The sequence below is a fragment of the Microcaecilia unicolor genome, chromosome 6, assembly GCF_901765095.1.
Source record: "Microcaecilia unicolor chromosome 6, aMicUni1.1, whole genome shotgun sequence".
NCBI lineage: Eukaryota > Metazoa > Chordata > Amphibia > Gymnophiona > Siphonopidae > Microcaecilia > Microcaecilia unicolor.
In genome coordinates, this window is record NC_044036.1 from 333,638,117 (window position 1) to 333,654,896 (window position 16,780).

At 45.3% G+C, this 16,780-nt stretch overlaps 1 protein-coding gene across 1 annotated transcript in view; it reads right to left on the reverse strand.

Annotated features, from left to right (window-relative positions):
- The window catches only part of ABCA5 (ATP binding cassette subfamily A member 5), a 135,692-nt gene that overhangs the window by 44,230 nt on the left and 74,682 nt on the right, over positions 1-16,780 (reverse strand). Inside the window, exons 22-24 of the mRNA XM_030208503.1 lie at positions 15,169-15,306; positions 9,570-9,674; positions 2,643-2,813 (exon numbers count right to left, since the gene is read on the reverse strand). Coding sequence (XP_030064363.1) covers positions 2,643-2,813; positions 9,570-9,674; positions 15,169-15,306 — 414 coding nt within the window. The remainder of the gene's footprint in view (positions 1-2,642; positions 2,814-9,569; positions 9,675-15,168; positions 15,307-16,780) is intronic.

The window sequence follows — 16,780 nt, forward strand, 5'->3', positions numbered from 1 at the left end:
ACGCCAAGCTGTTTTGCAGCTATTCTAGTGAGATATATATAAATTTCCTGCACCAGAGTCATCTATAACGATTTTTGTCAGACCGTGCACACAGCCTTTTTAAAGGTAGAGTGTTGTTGAATAAAGGTGCGTTTAATTGAATACTCTTCAAGGACTGATATTACCAGATAATACATACATGGTGTAACAGACTCCTGACGCAGGCCAGTTGGGCCGAAACACAGCTGTGTCGAGTCATATCACCCTAATAAATCTATTTAGTTTTTTTCATTTTGCTTGTGTCGTCTCCTTTTTTTTTATTTTTTTATTTTATACATAATTTTGTATTTTATAGTTTTTTCTCTCTTTTGTGCATTTTGTATTTTTCACTTTTTATAATTTTCTTTTTTCCACTGTTTTTTTGTTTACCTTTTTTTTGTTCTTTCTCTTTTCCTTTTTTCTGTTTTTTGCGTCATCTTCGCTGTTTTTGACTACTTTTCCTTTAGGAAGCCATCCAGACTTTTTTTTAAACCCTGCTAAGCTAACTGCCTTTACCACATTCTCTGGCAATGAATTCCAGAGTTTAACTATACGTTGAGTGAAGAAAAAATTTTCTCCGAGTCATATTAAATTTACTACTTTGTAGCTTCATCGCATGTCCTCTAGTCCTAGTAATTTTGGAAAGAGTAATATCAACATTTTTTTTTTAAGAACAAACTTTGGTCGTCCTGGACATTTTGGTTGGCTTCTTCCACTTTTTTCGGTTTTGATTTGAGTGACTGTATGGAACTCATCAGTGCCCTTCGCTGTTTTAGTAATACACACACCAGAAATGCCCGACACGTGCCAAGTTTTGACCATGTAGGAGGTGCATCAGAGGCTACAAAATAACAAATAAAAACAAATGTATGTTAGTAATAAAATCAATAACAAATGATAAATTTGTTATTGTTTATTATTTTGTAGCACCTGACGCAGTCCTTGCGTGAGTGAAACACAGCCTGTGTTGGGCATTTCTGGTTTGCGCATTACCAATAAAGATCTGTTTGAGCTCCAATCTGATCTGCTTGTTTGTTTTGGGTTTGTTTGTTTTTTTTTTTGTCATACTGGAGTTTGCAGTTGATTGTCCTGTTGTTTTTTTTTTGAATTTTGTATCAAATGCTTACTATTACAGAGATTCAGTACTGTCTGGTGCAATGTCTTATTCGCAGGAGCTTCCAGTGCGTCCTTTCTTTTTATTCTGGCTTTTTCTAACATCGGTTCAATTTTTGGGGACGTTTCATACTGAATTGTACCGAGCAAACTGGTTTCAAGAGTTGAGATTTGACTGAAATAGTCTTGGACATTTCACAGTGGAAGCAAGCACTTTTTTGTAAACATTTTAAAAGTTTTTTTTTTTTAAATTGGTGGCTTCTGGATTCACTTTATGCTTTAATTTCATTTCATAAAAACCAGTGGTGGTGATCAGTTAATTGGGTACAAAATGTTGCTATTTGCCAACTCTGGCATTTTATAACTTCACAAATCCTTTGTCCCTGTGAAAAAGACTTGTAAACCTAGTTTGGGGTGGGGGAGCACTTGGTGTTCTCCACATGAGACTTGTCATTTAGATCAGTGTTTTTGGAATACTCCTTGCCAGTCGGATTTTCAGGATGTCCACAATGAATATGCATGATCTTGATTTGCATACACTTGCCTCTATTCTATGCAGATCTCTCTCATGCATTCTCCATTTTGCATATCCTGAAATCCCGACTGGCAAGGGATACCAGCGACATAACGCAACCAAAGACCGTAACTGGACATATCTTAATCCTTCCTCTCCCTCTCTAAGTTCCCCCCCAATGGTCTTTACCATATCTCAATATCACCTTGTTCATACCGGAATCGGCTAACGCCGTTTACGGTACTACGTAAGCCACATTGAGCCTGCAAAAAGGTGGGAAAATGTGGGCTACAAATGTAACAAACAAATAAATAAATAAATAAATTATGTACGACAAACAACCCTTTGAAAATATTTATAAAGATTCATGTGAAGAGCTACAGATTAAGAGTCCTTTTACTAAGGTGCGCTGAAATGTGGCCTGCGCTGGTGTAGATGCATGTACTGGACGTGCATTTGTCCATTTTTCAGCGCACTTGCAACAAAGGCCTTTTGGGGGGGGGGGCAAAATGGAAGTGCGGCAAAATAAAAAATTAGCGCTTGTCCATGTTAGGCCCGAGACCTTACTGCCACCCACTGACCTAGCGGTAAGGTCTCACTTGTTAACCAGGCGGTAATGTTCTATCTACGTACAATAATGATTACTGCCCAGTTAGCGCCATACACTGAAAATGTTTCAGTGCGTTAGTGGACGTGCGTAAAAAAATAAAATTACCGCCCGGGTCACGCGGTAGCCGGGAAGTAGTTCAAAATTGACGCAAGTAGGACACGCGTAGGAGCCTACACGGCTTAGTAAAGTGGCCCCTATATTTCGAAGTGTTCTTTGGAATGAAAAAAATGATCTGACTTTGCAAAAAAATAAAATCTCTCCCCCCCTTTTTTTTCAAAGCAATGCGTGCAGTTTGCTTTGTACCATTTGGGTTTACGGGATTGGCACAATCAGATAGTGAATATATCATGGTTTGACCCTATCAGGAAGAAAACTAGACTGACGTACCAGAGCAAGAAGCGTCTCAGTGTGATAATGAATTCCATAGTGAAACATAAACAGACTCGCAAGCATCAGTGTCACAATGACGAAGCCGAAGGCGATGTCCACAGCCGCTTGCCCTGTCCAGTACGCCGAGCGGTAGAGGCCGGACATCATGAGCTGGCAGTAAATTTTCATCTGCCGGAGAACAGGAAAAGAAAGAATTTCACATATAAGAGCACGTATGACCGTGTGTTGTATGCAAATCCTTCATTTACAGGTTGAAGAAGATGTCATTTATGTCATGCCCCTCCTGTTTTACATTTCTGGGAGCTTAAAGGCTACTTCTCAAAGCATCCTATTCACAAATGCATTAAGAGGGCAATTTTCAAAACTGTGTAGGCCAGTGCCAACATCTGAATAGGGCTTGTAAAATGAGGACCTTAGTGGAGGAGTGGCCTAGTGGTTAGAGTGGTGGACTTTGGTCCTGGGGAACTGGGTTCGATTCCCACTTCAGGCACAGGCAGCTCCTTGTGACTCTGGGCAAGTCACTTAACCCTCCATTGCCCCATGTAAGCCGCATTGAGCCTGCCATGAGTGGGAAAGCGCAGGGTACAAATGTAACAAAAATAAAATAGATACTATTGGAGATTCTACATGGAATGTTGCTATTCCACTAGCAACATTCCATGTAGAAGGCTGCACAGGCTTCTGTTTCTGCACGTACGTGCAGGACGTCAGACTCACAGAAGCAGAAGCCTGCGCGGCCACATTGGTGATCTGCAAGGGCCGACTTCTACATGGAATGTTGCTAGTGAAATAGCAACATTCCATGTAGAATCTCAAATAGTAGCAACAGAGGAGGAGTGGCCTAATGGTTAGGGTGGTGGACTTTGGTCCTGAGGAACTGAGTTCAGTTCCCACTTCAGGCACAGGCAGCTCCTTGTGACTCTGGCCAAGTCACTTAACTCTCCGTTGCCCCATGTAAGCCGCCTTGAGCCTGCCATGAGTGGGAAAGTGCGGGGTACAAAAAAAAAAAGCTCTTTTACACAGGTACATGACTTTGAAAATGCCTTATACATCAGACCACCTACAACTTTGTCTACTGATATTTATATATTTATTTATTTATTTACAGGTTTACAGCCCCCTTAACATCCTGAATGGAGTACAAAATTACATACATAAAAACAGGAAAAAATACAAAAACAAGAACAAATACTAAAATAACAAGTAAGTACATAAGTGTTGCAATACAGGGACAGACCGAAGGTCCATCAAGCCCAGCATCCTGTTTCCAACAGTGGCCAATCCAGGTCACAAGTACCTGGCAAGATCCCAAAACAGTACATTTTATGCTGCTTATCCTAGAAATAAGCAGTGGATTTTCCCCAAGTCCATTTTAATAATGGCTTATGGACTTTTCTTTTAGGAAGCTAGCCAAACCTTTTTTTAAACCCTGCTAAGCTAACTGCTTTTACCAACAAATTCCAGAGTTTAATTATATGTTGCGTGAAGAAATATTTTTGCCGATTCATTTTAAATTTACTACTTTGTAGCTTCATTGCGTGCCCCCTAGTCATGGTGTTTCTGGAAAGAGTAAAGAAGTGAGTCACATCTACACGTTCCACTCCACTCAGTATTTTATATACCTCTATCATATCTCCCCTCAGCCGCCTTTTCTCCAAGCTTGAAGTCTCGGCGGCCATTTGAAAATGCACAGCATCAGCAAGAGAGCGGCGGCAGCGGGGCAGGACAGAGTGGGGCTCTTTCCTGCCTCTCGAACAGGCCACTAGACCACCAGGGAATGCACAGGTAGGCTGGGCGGCAGCGGGTCGGCTGAGCGGCAGGAGAATCTGTCCTTTCGCAGATTCTGCGCGACAGGGGAATTCTGTGTGAATTCTGCGCTCCACAGTCACGCAGAATTCTGGCAGGAGTAGCATACAAATACATTTATCAACAAACTTGGGAATCGCACTGCTTTATTCAAATTTCCAGAAAAAAATGATCATTAATTAGGGTCAAATGGGAGGGGGATTGATGCTCAATCCACTGTATATAAGGCATTGCTTTGCTGTATTAGACAGAGGCAGAGATCAGCAACAGTCAGTGCGTCTTTACCACAGTGATTTCTCTTCCTCCCTTAACAAATACTGCTATTTGTTATGGTCTAATTGCTTTGTCTGATTACTGTAACTAATTACCTTGCCTAATCACTAGCCTAATTACTGTGTCTAATTACGTTGCCTGATTATTTTGCCTAATTGCTTTATTGCCATCTATATTGGAATAAAGACTATCTCTTTGGAAGGAGAATAGCTTCTGTCTTTTCTGTCACCCCCATATTTCGGGGGGTGGCTGGTCCATTGTATCTGGGGTGGGTGTAAGGAGGTAAAAAAACTCTATTTGCCCCATATTTCCAAATTGTATATTTCTTATGGTAAATAGATATATCAGAGAAATAATTCCCACATAATTACAGCCCTCACTGATACTGGGTTGTCAGAGGGGGCCATGTAAGAACAGACTCCATTGATAAACATTTACCAAGAAAGTCTTGCTTCACACCGGTAGACCATTACCTGTGGACTGTATTACATAAGGTGATTTCCTTGTGCTTGTAATGGTCTAAAGTGGATTTTCTATTACCATTTGGCTGCAATTTCATTCAAGCTTTCTAGTTTTTAAAAGTGGATCTAAACCAGCGGTTCTCACCTCAGCCTTTGAGGCATAACCAGCCAGTCAGATTTTCAGGATATCCACAATGAATATGCATGAAATAGATCTGCATGCCACGGAGGCAATGCAAATCTCTCTCATGTATATGCATTGTGGATGTCCTCAAAACCTGACTGGCTGAGTGTGCCCTGAAGACTGGGTTGAGATGCACAGATTTAGACCGCTGCTGCTAACCATTTTGCACACCTAGTTTTCTTGATTCCAAATCCATACAGGCAGGGCCCCTGGGGAGAGGGGGAGGGGGGCAAAATTCCCGGGCCTGGGCTCCAAGGGAGGGCCTGGAGCCTGCAATTTTCTTCCTGCCTGCTTCCGGGCCTGTCCTCTCCTGCTCCTGCGTGCCACTGCCCAGGATTCAAATGATTGCATTAACGCAATATCATGTTAATGCAGTCATCTGGGTCCCTGACTCCTGGCACACAGGAGCACTGGAGCAGGAGAGGACAGGGTGAGGGTGCAGTGCAGCAGTGACACAGAGACAGAAAGGTGCAGGGCAGTGGTGCAGGAAGGGCGGGGCGGTGGGGGCGGTCCGCCCTGGGTGCACGCTGCTGGAGGGTGCAGAGAGTAGCTGTGCGCCTGTCGGCTCCGCTGGTTCCCTGCTCCCTCTGCCCCGGAACAGGTTAATTCCTGTTCCGGGGCAGAGGGAGCAGGGAGCCAATGAAGCCGACTGGCGCGCGGCTGCTCTCTGCACCCTCCAGCAGCCAAGAATGCGCAGGGGGGGGGGGGGGTGTCGTGCTGCACCCTGTGGGGACAGACGCCACTGCACCTGAGATGGGGTGTGTGCAGCGGCGATCCGCCCCGGGTGGCGGCTGACCTAGCATCGCCACTGGTGCGGGGGCAGGCAGCAGCCCGGGGGGGGGGAGAGGGGGATGCATGAGGCTGTCCAGTCCTGCCCCAGGCCTGGCTGTGTCTCTCAGCGGCCCTGCATACAGGCTGTCTGTACAGTTTTACTTACAGTTGTGTTGGAAAAACAGGTGGGGACAGAATATCAAGGGAGGGTGCAGATGGAGCTAAACAAGCAGTTTCAGCCGATTCAAGAGTGTAAACATGGAACTTTGTTTACTGCTACTCAAACCAGAGGATGCACTGCTCACACTAATATTCTTTTCACACCTTCCTTCAATAGTGAATGCACATTTACTCTAGATTCACTGCTGTTTACATATACAAGAGGCTCCTTTTACTAAGCCGCAGTAAAACGTGGCTTGCGATAGCGTAGGCGCGGGTTTTGGGCGCGCGCAGAAATATTTTTCAACGCCCGTACCAAAAATGCCTTTTAAACATTTTTGACGAAAATGGACATGCGGCAAAATCAAAATTACCGCGCATCCATTTTGGGTGTCTGACCTTACCCACCAGCCATAGACCTAGCAGTAAGGAATCTGCGCGGTAACGACCTACGTGTGTCAGATGCCACTTGGCGAGCGTCCGCTACGTGCGTCTGAAAATAAAAAATAGTTTCCAGATGTGCATAGCGGACGCGCGCCAAAAATGAAATTATACCAAGAGGCACGCAGTAATCAGGCGGCAAGTTCATTTTGGTGCGCGTAGACTAGCCTTACACAGCTTAGTAAAAGGGGCCCAAAGTGGACTGGGGAAGGAGTTCCACTCATGGAGGTCATTTTACTCCTAGAATAATACGTTCAGCAGTAATCAGTAATGTGTTGAAATGAATTCAGGCTCGGTAGCAACTCCAGAATTAAACATAAGCGCAAAAGGAAGTGAATTTCTCCTTTATATAAGGTGACACCTTTAAACAGAACATGAAACTTATTGTACTAGCTGGATTTGTGAACGAAGGATTTGCAATTGTTCGGTATCAGCATTTTTCTCTCCAGCTGCCTCTTTGGCCTCTCAGATGTTGTTTTACTGATAACTACTGCTCATTCTGCTTTACAAACTTTCCTACCATACCCCTCCACCTACCCATCCCCGTTGCAACTCTACTTATATAGCCCACTTCCCTATGAGGAAAGGCTAAAGTGGATAGGGCTCTTCAGCTTGGAGAAGAGACGGCTGAGGGAAGATATGATAAGCGATCTATAAAATAATGAGTAGAGAGGAACGGGTAGATGTGAATCACTTGTTTACGCTTTCTAAAAATACTAGGACTAGGGGGCACGCAATGAAGCTAATAAGTAGTAAATTTAAAGCAAATTGGAGAAAATATTTCTCCACTCAACGAGTAATTAAACTCTGGAATTCGTCGCCTGAGAATGTGGTAAAAGCAGTTAGCTTAGCAGGGTTTAAAAAAGGTTTGGCTAATTTCCTAAAAGTCCATAAGATAATATTAAGATGGACTTGGGAAAAATCCACTGCTTATTTCTAAGATAAGCAGCAAAAAATTTGTTTTACTGTTCTGGGATCTTGCCTGGTACTTGTGACCTGGCTTGGGCCACTTTTGGAAACAGGATACTAGGCTTGACGGACCTTCGGTCTGTCACACTGTGGCAACACTTACATTCTTAGCATGTTAACTGATGGAACTAGCCCTCACCTTCAATTCTGCAAGGTCTTTAGGGGACTCAAGACGACTGCAGATCAATGCTGCTCCTCCTTCCACCACTAACCTTCTTCTTTCTGTTGCTAACCTTCTCCAACCTTTTTTTTTTCACTTTAATTTTTTTTATTAGGATAACTCTGCAACAGTCAGTTTCTCAAAAAGCGCATCCTGCTCGCATTTGCCTGCGCAGGGGCTCATACCTACAAAACAACTACATCTGTAACCAGGGGCATAGCCAGACCTCGCCGGGAGTGGGGGCCACAGCCCTAGGTGGGGGGGGGGGCACTGTTTAGCCCCCCTCCCGCCGCCACCCCCCCCAGCCGACGCCACTTTGAACCCCCCCCCCAACGATCCCCTTGAGCCCCCCTCCTGCCACCAACACTCCCCCGCCGTCGCCGCCCGCCCCGCTGCTTCAAATACCTTGTTGTTTGCTGGCCCCGCCAAAGAGAACCTAGTTCTTCGGCGCCGGAGTAGCGCCTTCATTCAATGCAGTTCCTGGCGTGATCAGCTGTTTCTGACGCCGTATGTGACGTACGGCGTCAGAAACAGCTGATCACGCCAGGAACTGCATTGAATGAAGGCGCTACTCCGGCGCCGAAGAACTAGATTCTCGGCTGGCGGGTCCAGCAAACAACAAGGTATTTGAAGCGGCGGGGCGGGTGGCGATGGTGGGGGAGAGTTGGTGGCGGGAGGGGGGGTTCAAGGGGATCATCGGGAGGGGGCCAGGGCCAAATCTACGGGGGCCCAGGCCCCCTCAGGCCCCACGTAGCTACGCCACTGTCTGTAACTAACTTATCCACTATGTCTACTGCTACGAAACTCATAATAACAAAATCATCCCATAAACAGTATCCACCACCCAACTAAACCTTGTACCCCTAACATACAACATCCCCTTCCCCATCCCTCTACCCATCTCCAACCCCAACCTAACTTGAGAGCATCCCTTGGTTCTTTAGGACACTCTCTCTCCCCTTCCCCTCCCCTCCTATAATACTCCACAATCCCAAACACTTGCCAATCGCTGTTGTAATCGATCCCAACCACCCTTGTGTCACAATGCCCCCTCCCTGCGGTATGCCTTGAGTCGCTCCATCTGTATTAAGTGGCCCAATTTACATTTCCAGTCACCCAATGTCGGAGGGGGGGTCCGCCCTCTTCCAATACTGTGCTATGAGGCACTTAGCCTTCTCCAACCTTTTATCCCAAGAAACCAACGCAAATGTCAATCCTATTCTCACCAACCTGTCATCTTGGCCAATGTTCATTCCTGAAGCTTCCACTTATGTTCATCAACCAGCCATCGTTACCTCCCAGAAAAAAAGCAACTCACTGTAATCAAGTTTGAGACCATTCTCGTTGTCTTTCCATTCTTCTCCCTTCCTCTACTCGAATCTTCTCAATCTTAGTCTTCCTCTTAACTCAAAGCCTCCTATTTGTTTTGTGAAATGTATTGTACATCTGTCTTGACTAGCCTGTAAGCCTCAAGGAGTAGGGGCTGTCCATTAAGTGCCTCTGACCAACATGTGTGTTTCTGGTATGTGCTACTCAAATCATAATAATAATACAAAACCGGATGGTAGATTAACTGAGCCTGAAGTCGGATTTGTAAATGAGATGTATATAGAAAACATATTTGATCCCTTTGTTCCAAGAACAAACATTGACAAGAATCTGCCAACAGAAATACATAACTAGGTGACGCGTCACGTTACCTTACGGTTATCTGTGTTTTCCATGGCAAAGTAGGGTACCACTGATATTAATATTCCCAGAAGCACTGCTTTGAGGTACATAAATATCTTAAAGTCATCGTTCTCCTGAAAACAAACCAAAATCTCTACTCAGTTATTTACAAATACTTTTTTCTTTAGTCATACTCAGCATCATCCCTTCCCTGTTTTAGCTCAAGACGAGTTAAGACATTAAATACAAAATAGATTGTTAACAATCAAGAATAATCAAGGTAAACACTACACAATATATACTGAAATATAAAACCAAATACACATCAACTATAAAGAAGAAAAATACATTAAAAAATTCATACAAACACTTATAAAATTTAAAATAGGCCAGCCAGTATTTAAGCTTTGTGATTGGCGCTTTTTTTAAATGCTGGCAGTACCATTTAAATAAAATCCAGATGTTCAGGTCTGGTGTCTAGATAGTGGCCAGGGCTGATAATCTGGATTCTGCAGTCAGAGCTGGCATTATCCAGATAGAAGCAATATCCAGAGCCAGTATCCGGATAATTTAGGACAGCCATTTTGCTGTGCTATGTTTTAAGGAGAAGTACATAAAGTGTCCGAAACATTGATATTGCAGCAAGGAAACTCAACTATAATCCCTACAACAATACATTTTTTATATAAGAATATTTTTTTTTTTTGGGGGGGGGGGGGGATCATCAGATCTTAATGCAACTCACACCGTTAGAACATCTTGTTCCTTCTTCATACTGAAAAAAATGGTTGCGGTGCAAATCGGCATTAGATCACCCTGATTTTGTGATTTTTTGGCATATATTTTATGCAGTATTTTATAATTCTTTACAAAAAATGTAGTATAGCGCAGCATAACACTTATCTTAATAAGCTGGCGACAGTATCTAGTAGCAGGAGACCCTCCACCAAGATGGCCAGGTTTTGTAAAAAAAAACTTCCACAGGGAATAGGTTCTCAAAACATATGTCTCATGTACTCCTGCATATGGCGGCCATTTTGTTTCTATGCAGGAGTACATGAGATATATGTTTTGAGAACCTATTCCCTGTGGAAGTTTTTTTTACAAAACCTGGCCATCTTGGTGGAGGGTCTCCTGCTACTAGATACTGTCGCCAGCTTATTAAGATAAGTGTTATGCTGCGCTATACTACATTTTTTGTAAAGAATTATAAAATACTGCATAAGATATATGCAGGGGTGTGCTGGTAAATTTTTAAAAACAGGCTCTTTCTACGGACGTAGCCAGCTCTGCAGTTGGAAGGGCCGGGGGGGGGGGGGGGAGCAACACTTGCCTCTCTCTCCTCCCTCCCTTCGTGTGGGCACACTAGACATACCTTTGCTGGCAGCCAATAAATGGACTGCCACCACTCCCTAGGTCTTGCTCTGAGCAGCATGCTGGAACTTCTCTCACATGCTCGAGAAGTCCCAGCCTGCTGCCCAGAGCTGGAAACAAGGAGCGGGGAGCAGCAGTAGTCTATTTACTTGGCTGGCAGGGCTCAGCATCCCCACCAGCAAAGTAAAAGAGAATTCAGCAGGGGGCCCAAGCCCACATTTTGGGAGCCAGTTAAAGTAGCCATGGAGGGCCCTACTTTAACAACCGGCTCCCAAAATTCTTAAAAACTTAACAACCGGCTCTTGCGAGCCTGTGAGAGCCTGCTCCAGCACACCACTGTATATATGCCAAAAAATCACAAAATCAGGGTGATCTAATGCCGATTTGCACCGCAACCATTTTTTTCAATGTGAAGAAGGAACAAGATGTTCTAATGGTGCGAGTTGCATTAAGATCTGATGATCCCCCCCCCACCCCCCCCCCCCCCAAATATTCTTATATAAAAAATGTCGTATTGTTGTAGAGATTGTAGTTGAGTTTCCTTTTGCAATATCAGTGTTTGGGACATGTACTTTAGCTATATTTAAGTCCCCATGTTTGTTTAAAAAAAATCTTTTTGGTCAATTAATTGGATGTTTTAAGGAAAAGCATTTGGATATCAACACTGAATATAAAGGCCCCAACTGAATTTCAGTTTTGGTTTCAGATTCGGCACCGAAACCGGACCGAAATCCAGGTTTGGGTTTCAGCCAAAAATACCTATGGATTTTCTGCTGAAACCAGAAGCTCCCCCTCCCCCCATCCCACCTGTAGACCCTCCAAGGGCCTACCTTAGGAAAGCCTGGTGATCTAGTGGAGTCTTTGGGACCAGGAACGAATCCCAATCATTCCTGCCCCGTGCCACTGCTCCATTTGCAATAGCTGTAGGAGATTCCGGCAGCCATTTTGCGACTGGATCCAGCACCACTATAATTGCTGACTTGCTCAATCTCCACTTATGGATCACTCTGGCACTCTCTGGCTAGTGTCGAGGCAATCTGTAACGATATTCAGTGTCACTATGGGGGTAATTCTACAAAGGACACGTGTGTTCGGTGTGAGCACTTATGCCACTCAGACAGCTGCGAGTGTACACCTAAATGCGAGTGATAAATACGTAACTTATAGTATTGTATGAATTACATGTATAAAAGTGCACCCAGCCCATACTCCACCAGAGTCATCCACGTGTACAATACAAGCTATATGAGACATGTGCGTATTGACAGAATAACACATAAGTGTTGCGGCGAAACAGGGAATTTTCTTGCTTGTAAATTGTACAGCTATTGTTTATGATGTGCATTTCTTCTGTTTGGCCAGCAGGTGGTGACTGTCATTTGTTTGTAAAGTTGTTACGGAACTGTCAGTTTCTTCTTCCCACCAAAAGCTGTTAGCTTAAGCTGTGAGATATTTTTTTCACTTGTAGATAAGTGGAAAGAGAAGGTTCTCTTTTCCTGAGACCCTGTGAACGGTTAGACTTCATAACCTGTGAGCAGCTATATTTTGTTCCTGAACGCCCCAGGTACCATTTAGGTAGTAGATAAATGTTTAGATGGTTTTATATTTGATCCATATTCAGTTATCTGTTATTGCCTGTTCTTTCCCACCTGCTTATATGGTTCACTGTTCAATATTTTTATGTCAATAAATCTTATTTACTTTATTGCCTCTGCTTGTCTGGACTGACTACAAATCCTGGTTTGTGTTTTTGGGTCTGTGGGTGTTTCCTAGGAACTGTGGGACCACTGGGAGTGTGGTCCCAGTGTCCTAGAAATCACCGGGAAATACCATAAGTGCGGGAGACTTGCCCAGAGGTGGTTGGAACCCAGTCGGTGGGAGGAGGGTGCTAATGTAGAGCACAAGCGGCAGGTGCAGGCGGACCCTCTACGTGGCCTCAGGGTTAGCCCCAGACGATTGGCTAGGCTTTTCTTCACAAGCTTTTCTTCCTATTCTGAACATCTACGCACGTAACTAACATAATTTATGTTCAAACATTTTTCTTGATGTATCAGAAATAACATTACAACCCAAGCAAAGAATTGGAAATACATAGGAGCAGGCATAGGGTAAATAACACAAGTAAAGCAACCCCAGCCCAAAACAACCCCCACCATGACCCCTACCCTTCCTCCACCCACCTTTGACACAGAAAACCACAGTCCTGGGCGATCTGGGCTCTTATAACCCTCCAGGGTATTGCTTCTTGTTTCATCTCTAGAAATTTCTTGCTGGGTCCATTTTGAATATCAGGAAAAAAAATCGAAATTTTTCCACCCAAAAATTCCATTTGAGTCTGTTGAAAATGTAACCTCAGTACAGCTTCCTTATCTTGTAGAAAAACAAACGAAACAACCAATGTTGCTCTTGTTTTTATTTCTTCATTAGATTGCTCTAAAAAAGGTGAAATATTTACAGCTTCTACCGAAGTTTCTAATTGAATTTGATCTTCTCGCTTCTTTTGTTTATCCTGAGCAACAGGTAAATAATATAATTTTGAAGAGGTGGGAGAGATTGTTTTAAAATCTATGAAACATTTTTCTTGTCTTCCCACCCAAACCCACTTCTCCTCTCCCTCCACTCTCTATTTCAGTTGATAACACCCTCATCGTCCCCGTCTCATCTGCCCGCAACCTCGGAGTCATCCTCGACTCCTCCCTCTCCTTCTCTGCCCATATCCAGCAGATAGCCAAGACCTGTCGCTCCTTTCTCTATAACATCAACAAAATTCGCCCTTTCCTCTCTGACCACACCACCCGAACTCTCATCCACTCTCTCATTACCTCTCGCCTTGACTACTGCAACCTACTCCTCACTGGCCTCCCACTTAGCCATCTATCCCCCCTTCAGTCCATTCAGAACTCGGCTGCACGTCTTATCTTCCGCCTGGACCGATATACTCATATCACCCCTCTCCTCAAGTCACTTCACTGGCTTCCGATCAGGTACCGCATACAGTTCAAGCTTCTCCTACTAACCTACAAATGCACTCGATCTGCAGCCCCTCCCTACCTCTCTACCCTCATCTCCCCTTACGTTCCTACCCGTAACCTCCGCTCTCAAGACAAATCCCTCCTTTCAGTACCCTTCTCCACCACCGCCAACTCCAGGCTCCGCCCTTTCTGCCTCGCCTCACCTCATGCATGGAACAAACTCCCTGAGCCCATACGCCAAGCCCCTTCCCTGCCCATCCTCAAATCACTGCTCAAAGCCCACCTCTTCAATGTCGCCTTCGGCACCTAACCATCACACCTATACTCAGAAATCTAGACTACACCAACTTGACATTTTGTCCTTTAGATTGTAAGCTCATCTGAGCAGGGACCGTCCTTCTTTGTTAAATTGTACAGCGCTGCGTAACCCTAGTAGTGCTCTAGAAATGTTAAGAAGTAGTAGTAGCAGTAGTCTTGGTGATATTTATGTATGTATTTATTTGTTTATTTATTGCATTTGTACCCCACATTTTCCCACCTATTTGCAGGTTCAATGTGGCTTACATAGTACCGTCCAAGGCGCTTGCCCAATCGGTTGATTACAGATACAAGGTTGTAAAGTGATCGTATAAGTTACAATTGGAGGATCAGAATGGATGAGGATTGTGTGTTGTCCGTTACGATTATAGTCTTGTGTTGCTGGGTGGGAGGTTTACATGGGGTCGCTTGGGTAGGCTGTTCTGAAGAGGTTGGTTTTTAGTGATTTCCTGAAGTTCAGGTGGTCATGTATTGTTTTCACAGCTTTTGGGAGGCCGTTTCATAATTTTGCGCTTATATAGGAGAAGCCGGAGGCGTAAGTTGTTTTGTATTTCAGTCCTTTGCAATTTGGGTAGTCTAGGTTTCGGTGGGATCTTGACGATTTGACTTTGTTTCTTATTGGCAGATCTATAAGGTCTGTCATGTATCCTGGGACTACTCCGTATATGATTTTGTGTACTAAGGTGCAGATTTTGAAGGTGATCTAAATTTTGTATAAGGAAATCTAAATAACTATTATTTAATCCCAGTATAGCCGCACTAAAGAGTCGATAATTCTTGAAAGCTAGTCACAGATGTATTAAGTTGGTCCAGTAGATATGCATCCCCTACAACTTATAGGCTGACCATTATTTCTACATATCTGAGTGCAGTAAAATGGCAATCTCAGTTCTAGAGCCTGAACAAGTCTGCCGTTACGTTATCCACTTGCCTAGTACCGGTCCACCTTTCTGACTCTGCTTACTTTAAAGAATGGGCTGCTCCAGATCTCGATGCTCTCAGTTACGTTCAGGTTCTGGAGGAGTAGGTTGCTAATAATGTTTACCAGCACTGGCAAGGCATGTACCATCGTTGTGTTGAATATCGCTGCAAAGGTGTAGCTCTGCAGAAGACAGAGAGAGGAGCCATTAATACAGAAACAACCTGCAAATCAACCCACGCAAGCGTACGGTGCAAAAGTACAGTGTGATGCACCATGCTTGAGAGAAAATAGCCGATTCACTTAAACTGGAGACTTGCACAAAGAGGTTCAGTCAGAGCATCTAATATAATAATTTGCACCTCCAACGTTCTGAAGCTGACTCCGTGGCAGCGTGGCAGTGAAGCCGTGTAGTGATCGTAGGGTTCGTAATCGCCCCGCCCTCGAGGGAACTCTGTATAGTTGCCAGGGAAAGAAATGCGACGTCAGAAGGAGAAGGGACCAACCACAGGCCTTGCACTCGCTCTCAGTGCCCCGCCCTCGGATGTAAGGGAAGGCTGCATATAATATTCACCCACCGGAAGTTCGTTCCCTCCCTCCGAGTTCCAGGGTCGTCGTCCGTCCCCCCTCCCTCCCTCCGAATTCCAGGGTCCCCCTCCCTCCCAGTTCCAGGGTCGTCGTCCTCCCTCCCTCCCTCCCTTCCAGTTCCAGGCCCCCTCCCTCCGAATTTTAAAAGTCATCCTGACTTACCTCACGTGATAAAAAGCGTGCAGGCTCGGCACTTCAGTTTTCCCTTCTCTGTCTCTCAGCTCTGGTCCCGCCCTTGCGGAAACAGGAAATGTGAGCGGGACCAGAGCTGAGAGACAGAGAAGGGAAAACTGAAGTGCCGAGCCTGCACGCTTTTTACCGCTGCTGCTGCCGGCCGCCATAACCCCAATGAGGTAAGTCAGGATGACTTTTAAAATTCGGAGGGAGGGGGCCTGGAAGTGGAAGGGAGGGAGGGAGGGAGGGACGATGACCCTGGAACTGGGAAGAAGGGAGGGGGACCCTGGAACTGGGAAGAAGGGAGAGAGGGGCCCTGGAACTGGGAGGGATTTGGCCCTGGACTCCTCTGTCGACGACCCTCTCAACTCCCCCTCCCGCCGTCAACCCGCCGTCACCGTCTGCTACCTTTGCTGGCGGGGGACCCCAACACCAGCCGAGGTCTTCTTCTTTCTTTGTTCTGTTTCCGAGTCTGAAGTACAACGTGCAGGTCGTCAGACTCACAGAAACAGAACGAAGCCCTGCAGATCGCAAGGCTTCATTCTGTTTCTGTGAGTCTGACGTCCTACGTCAGACTCAGAAACAGAACGAAGGAAGAAGAGGACCTCGGCTGGCAGGGGTTGGGGTCCCCCACCAGCAAAGGTAAGCAACGGCAGGGGAGGGTCGGCGGTGGGAGGGGGGAGTCGAGAGGGTTGTCGGTGGTGGTGGTGGGGGGGGGAGGGTCAAAGTTGGCGGCGGCAGGGGGGGGGGAGCGGCAATGGCAGGGGGGGGGGGGCTAAAATGTGCCCCCCTCACCTCGGGCTCTGGACCCCCCCTCCCGCCGGTCTGGCTACGCCCCTGGTCACAGACTGTCCAAACTCTAGCTTGCCCTTCACTTTCTTCCAGCTATGGACCC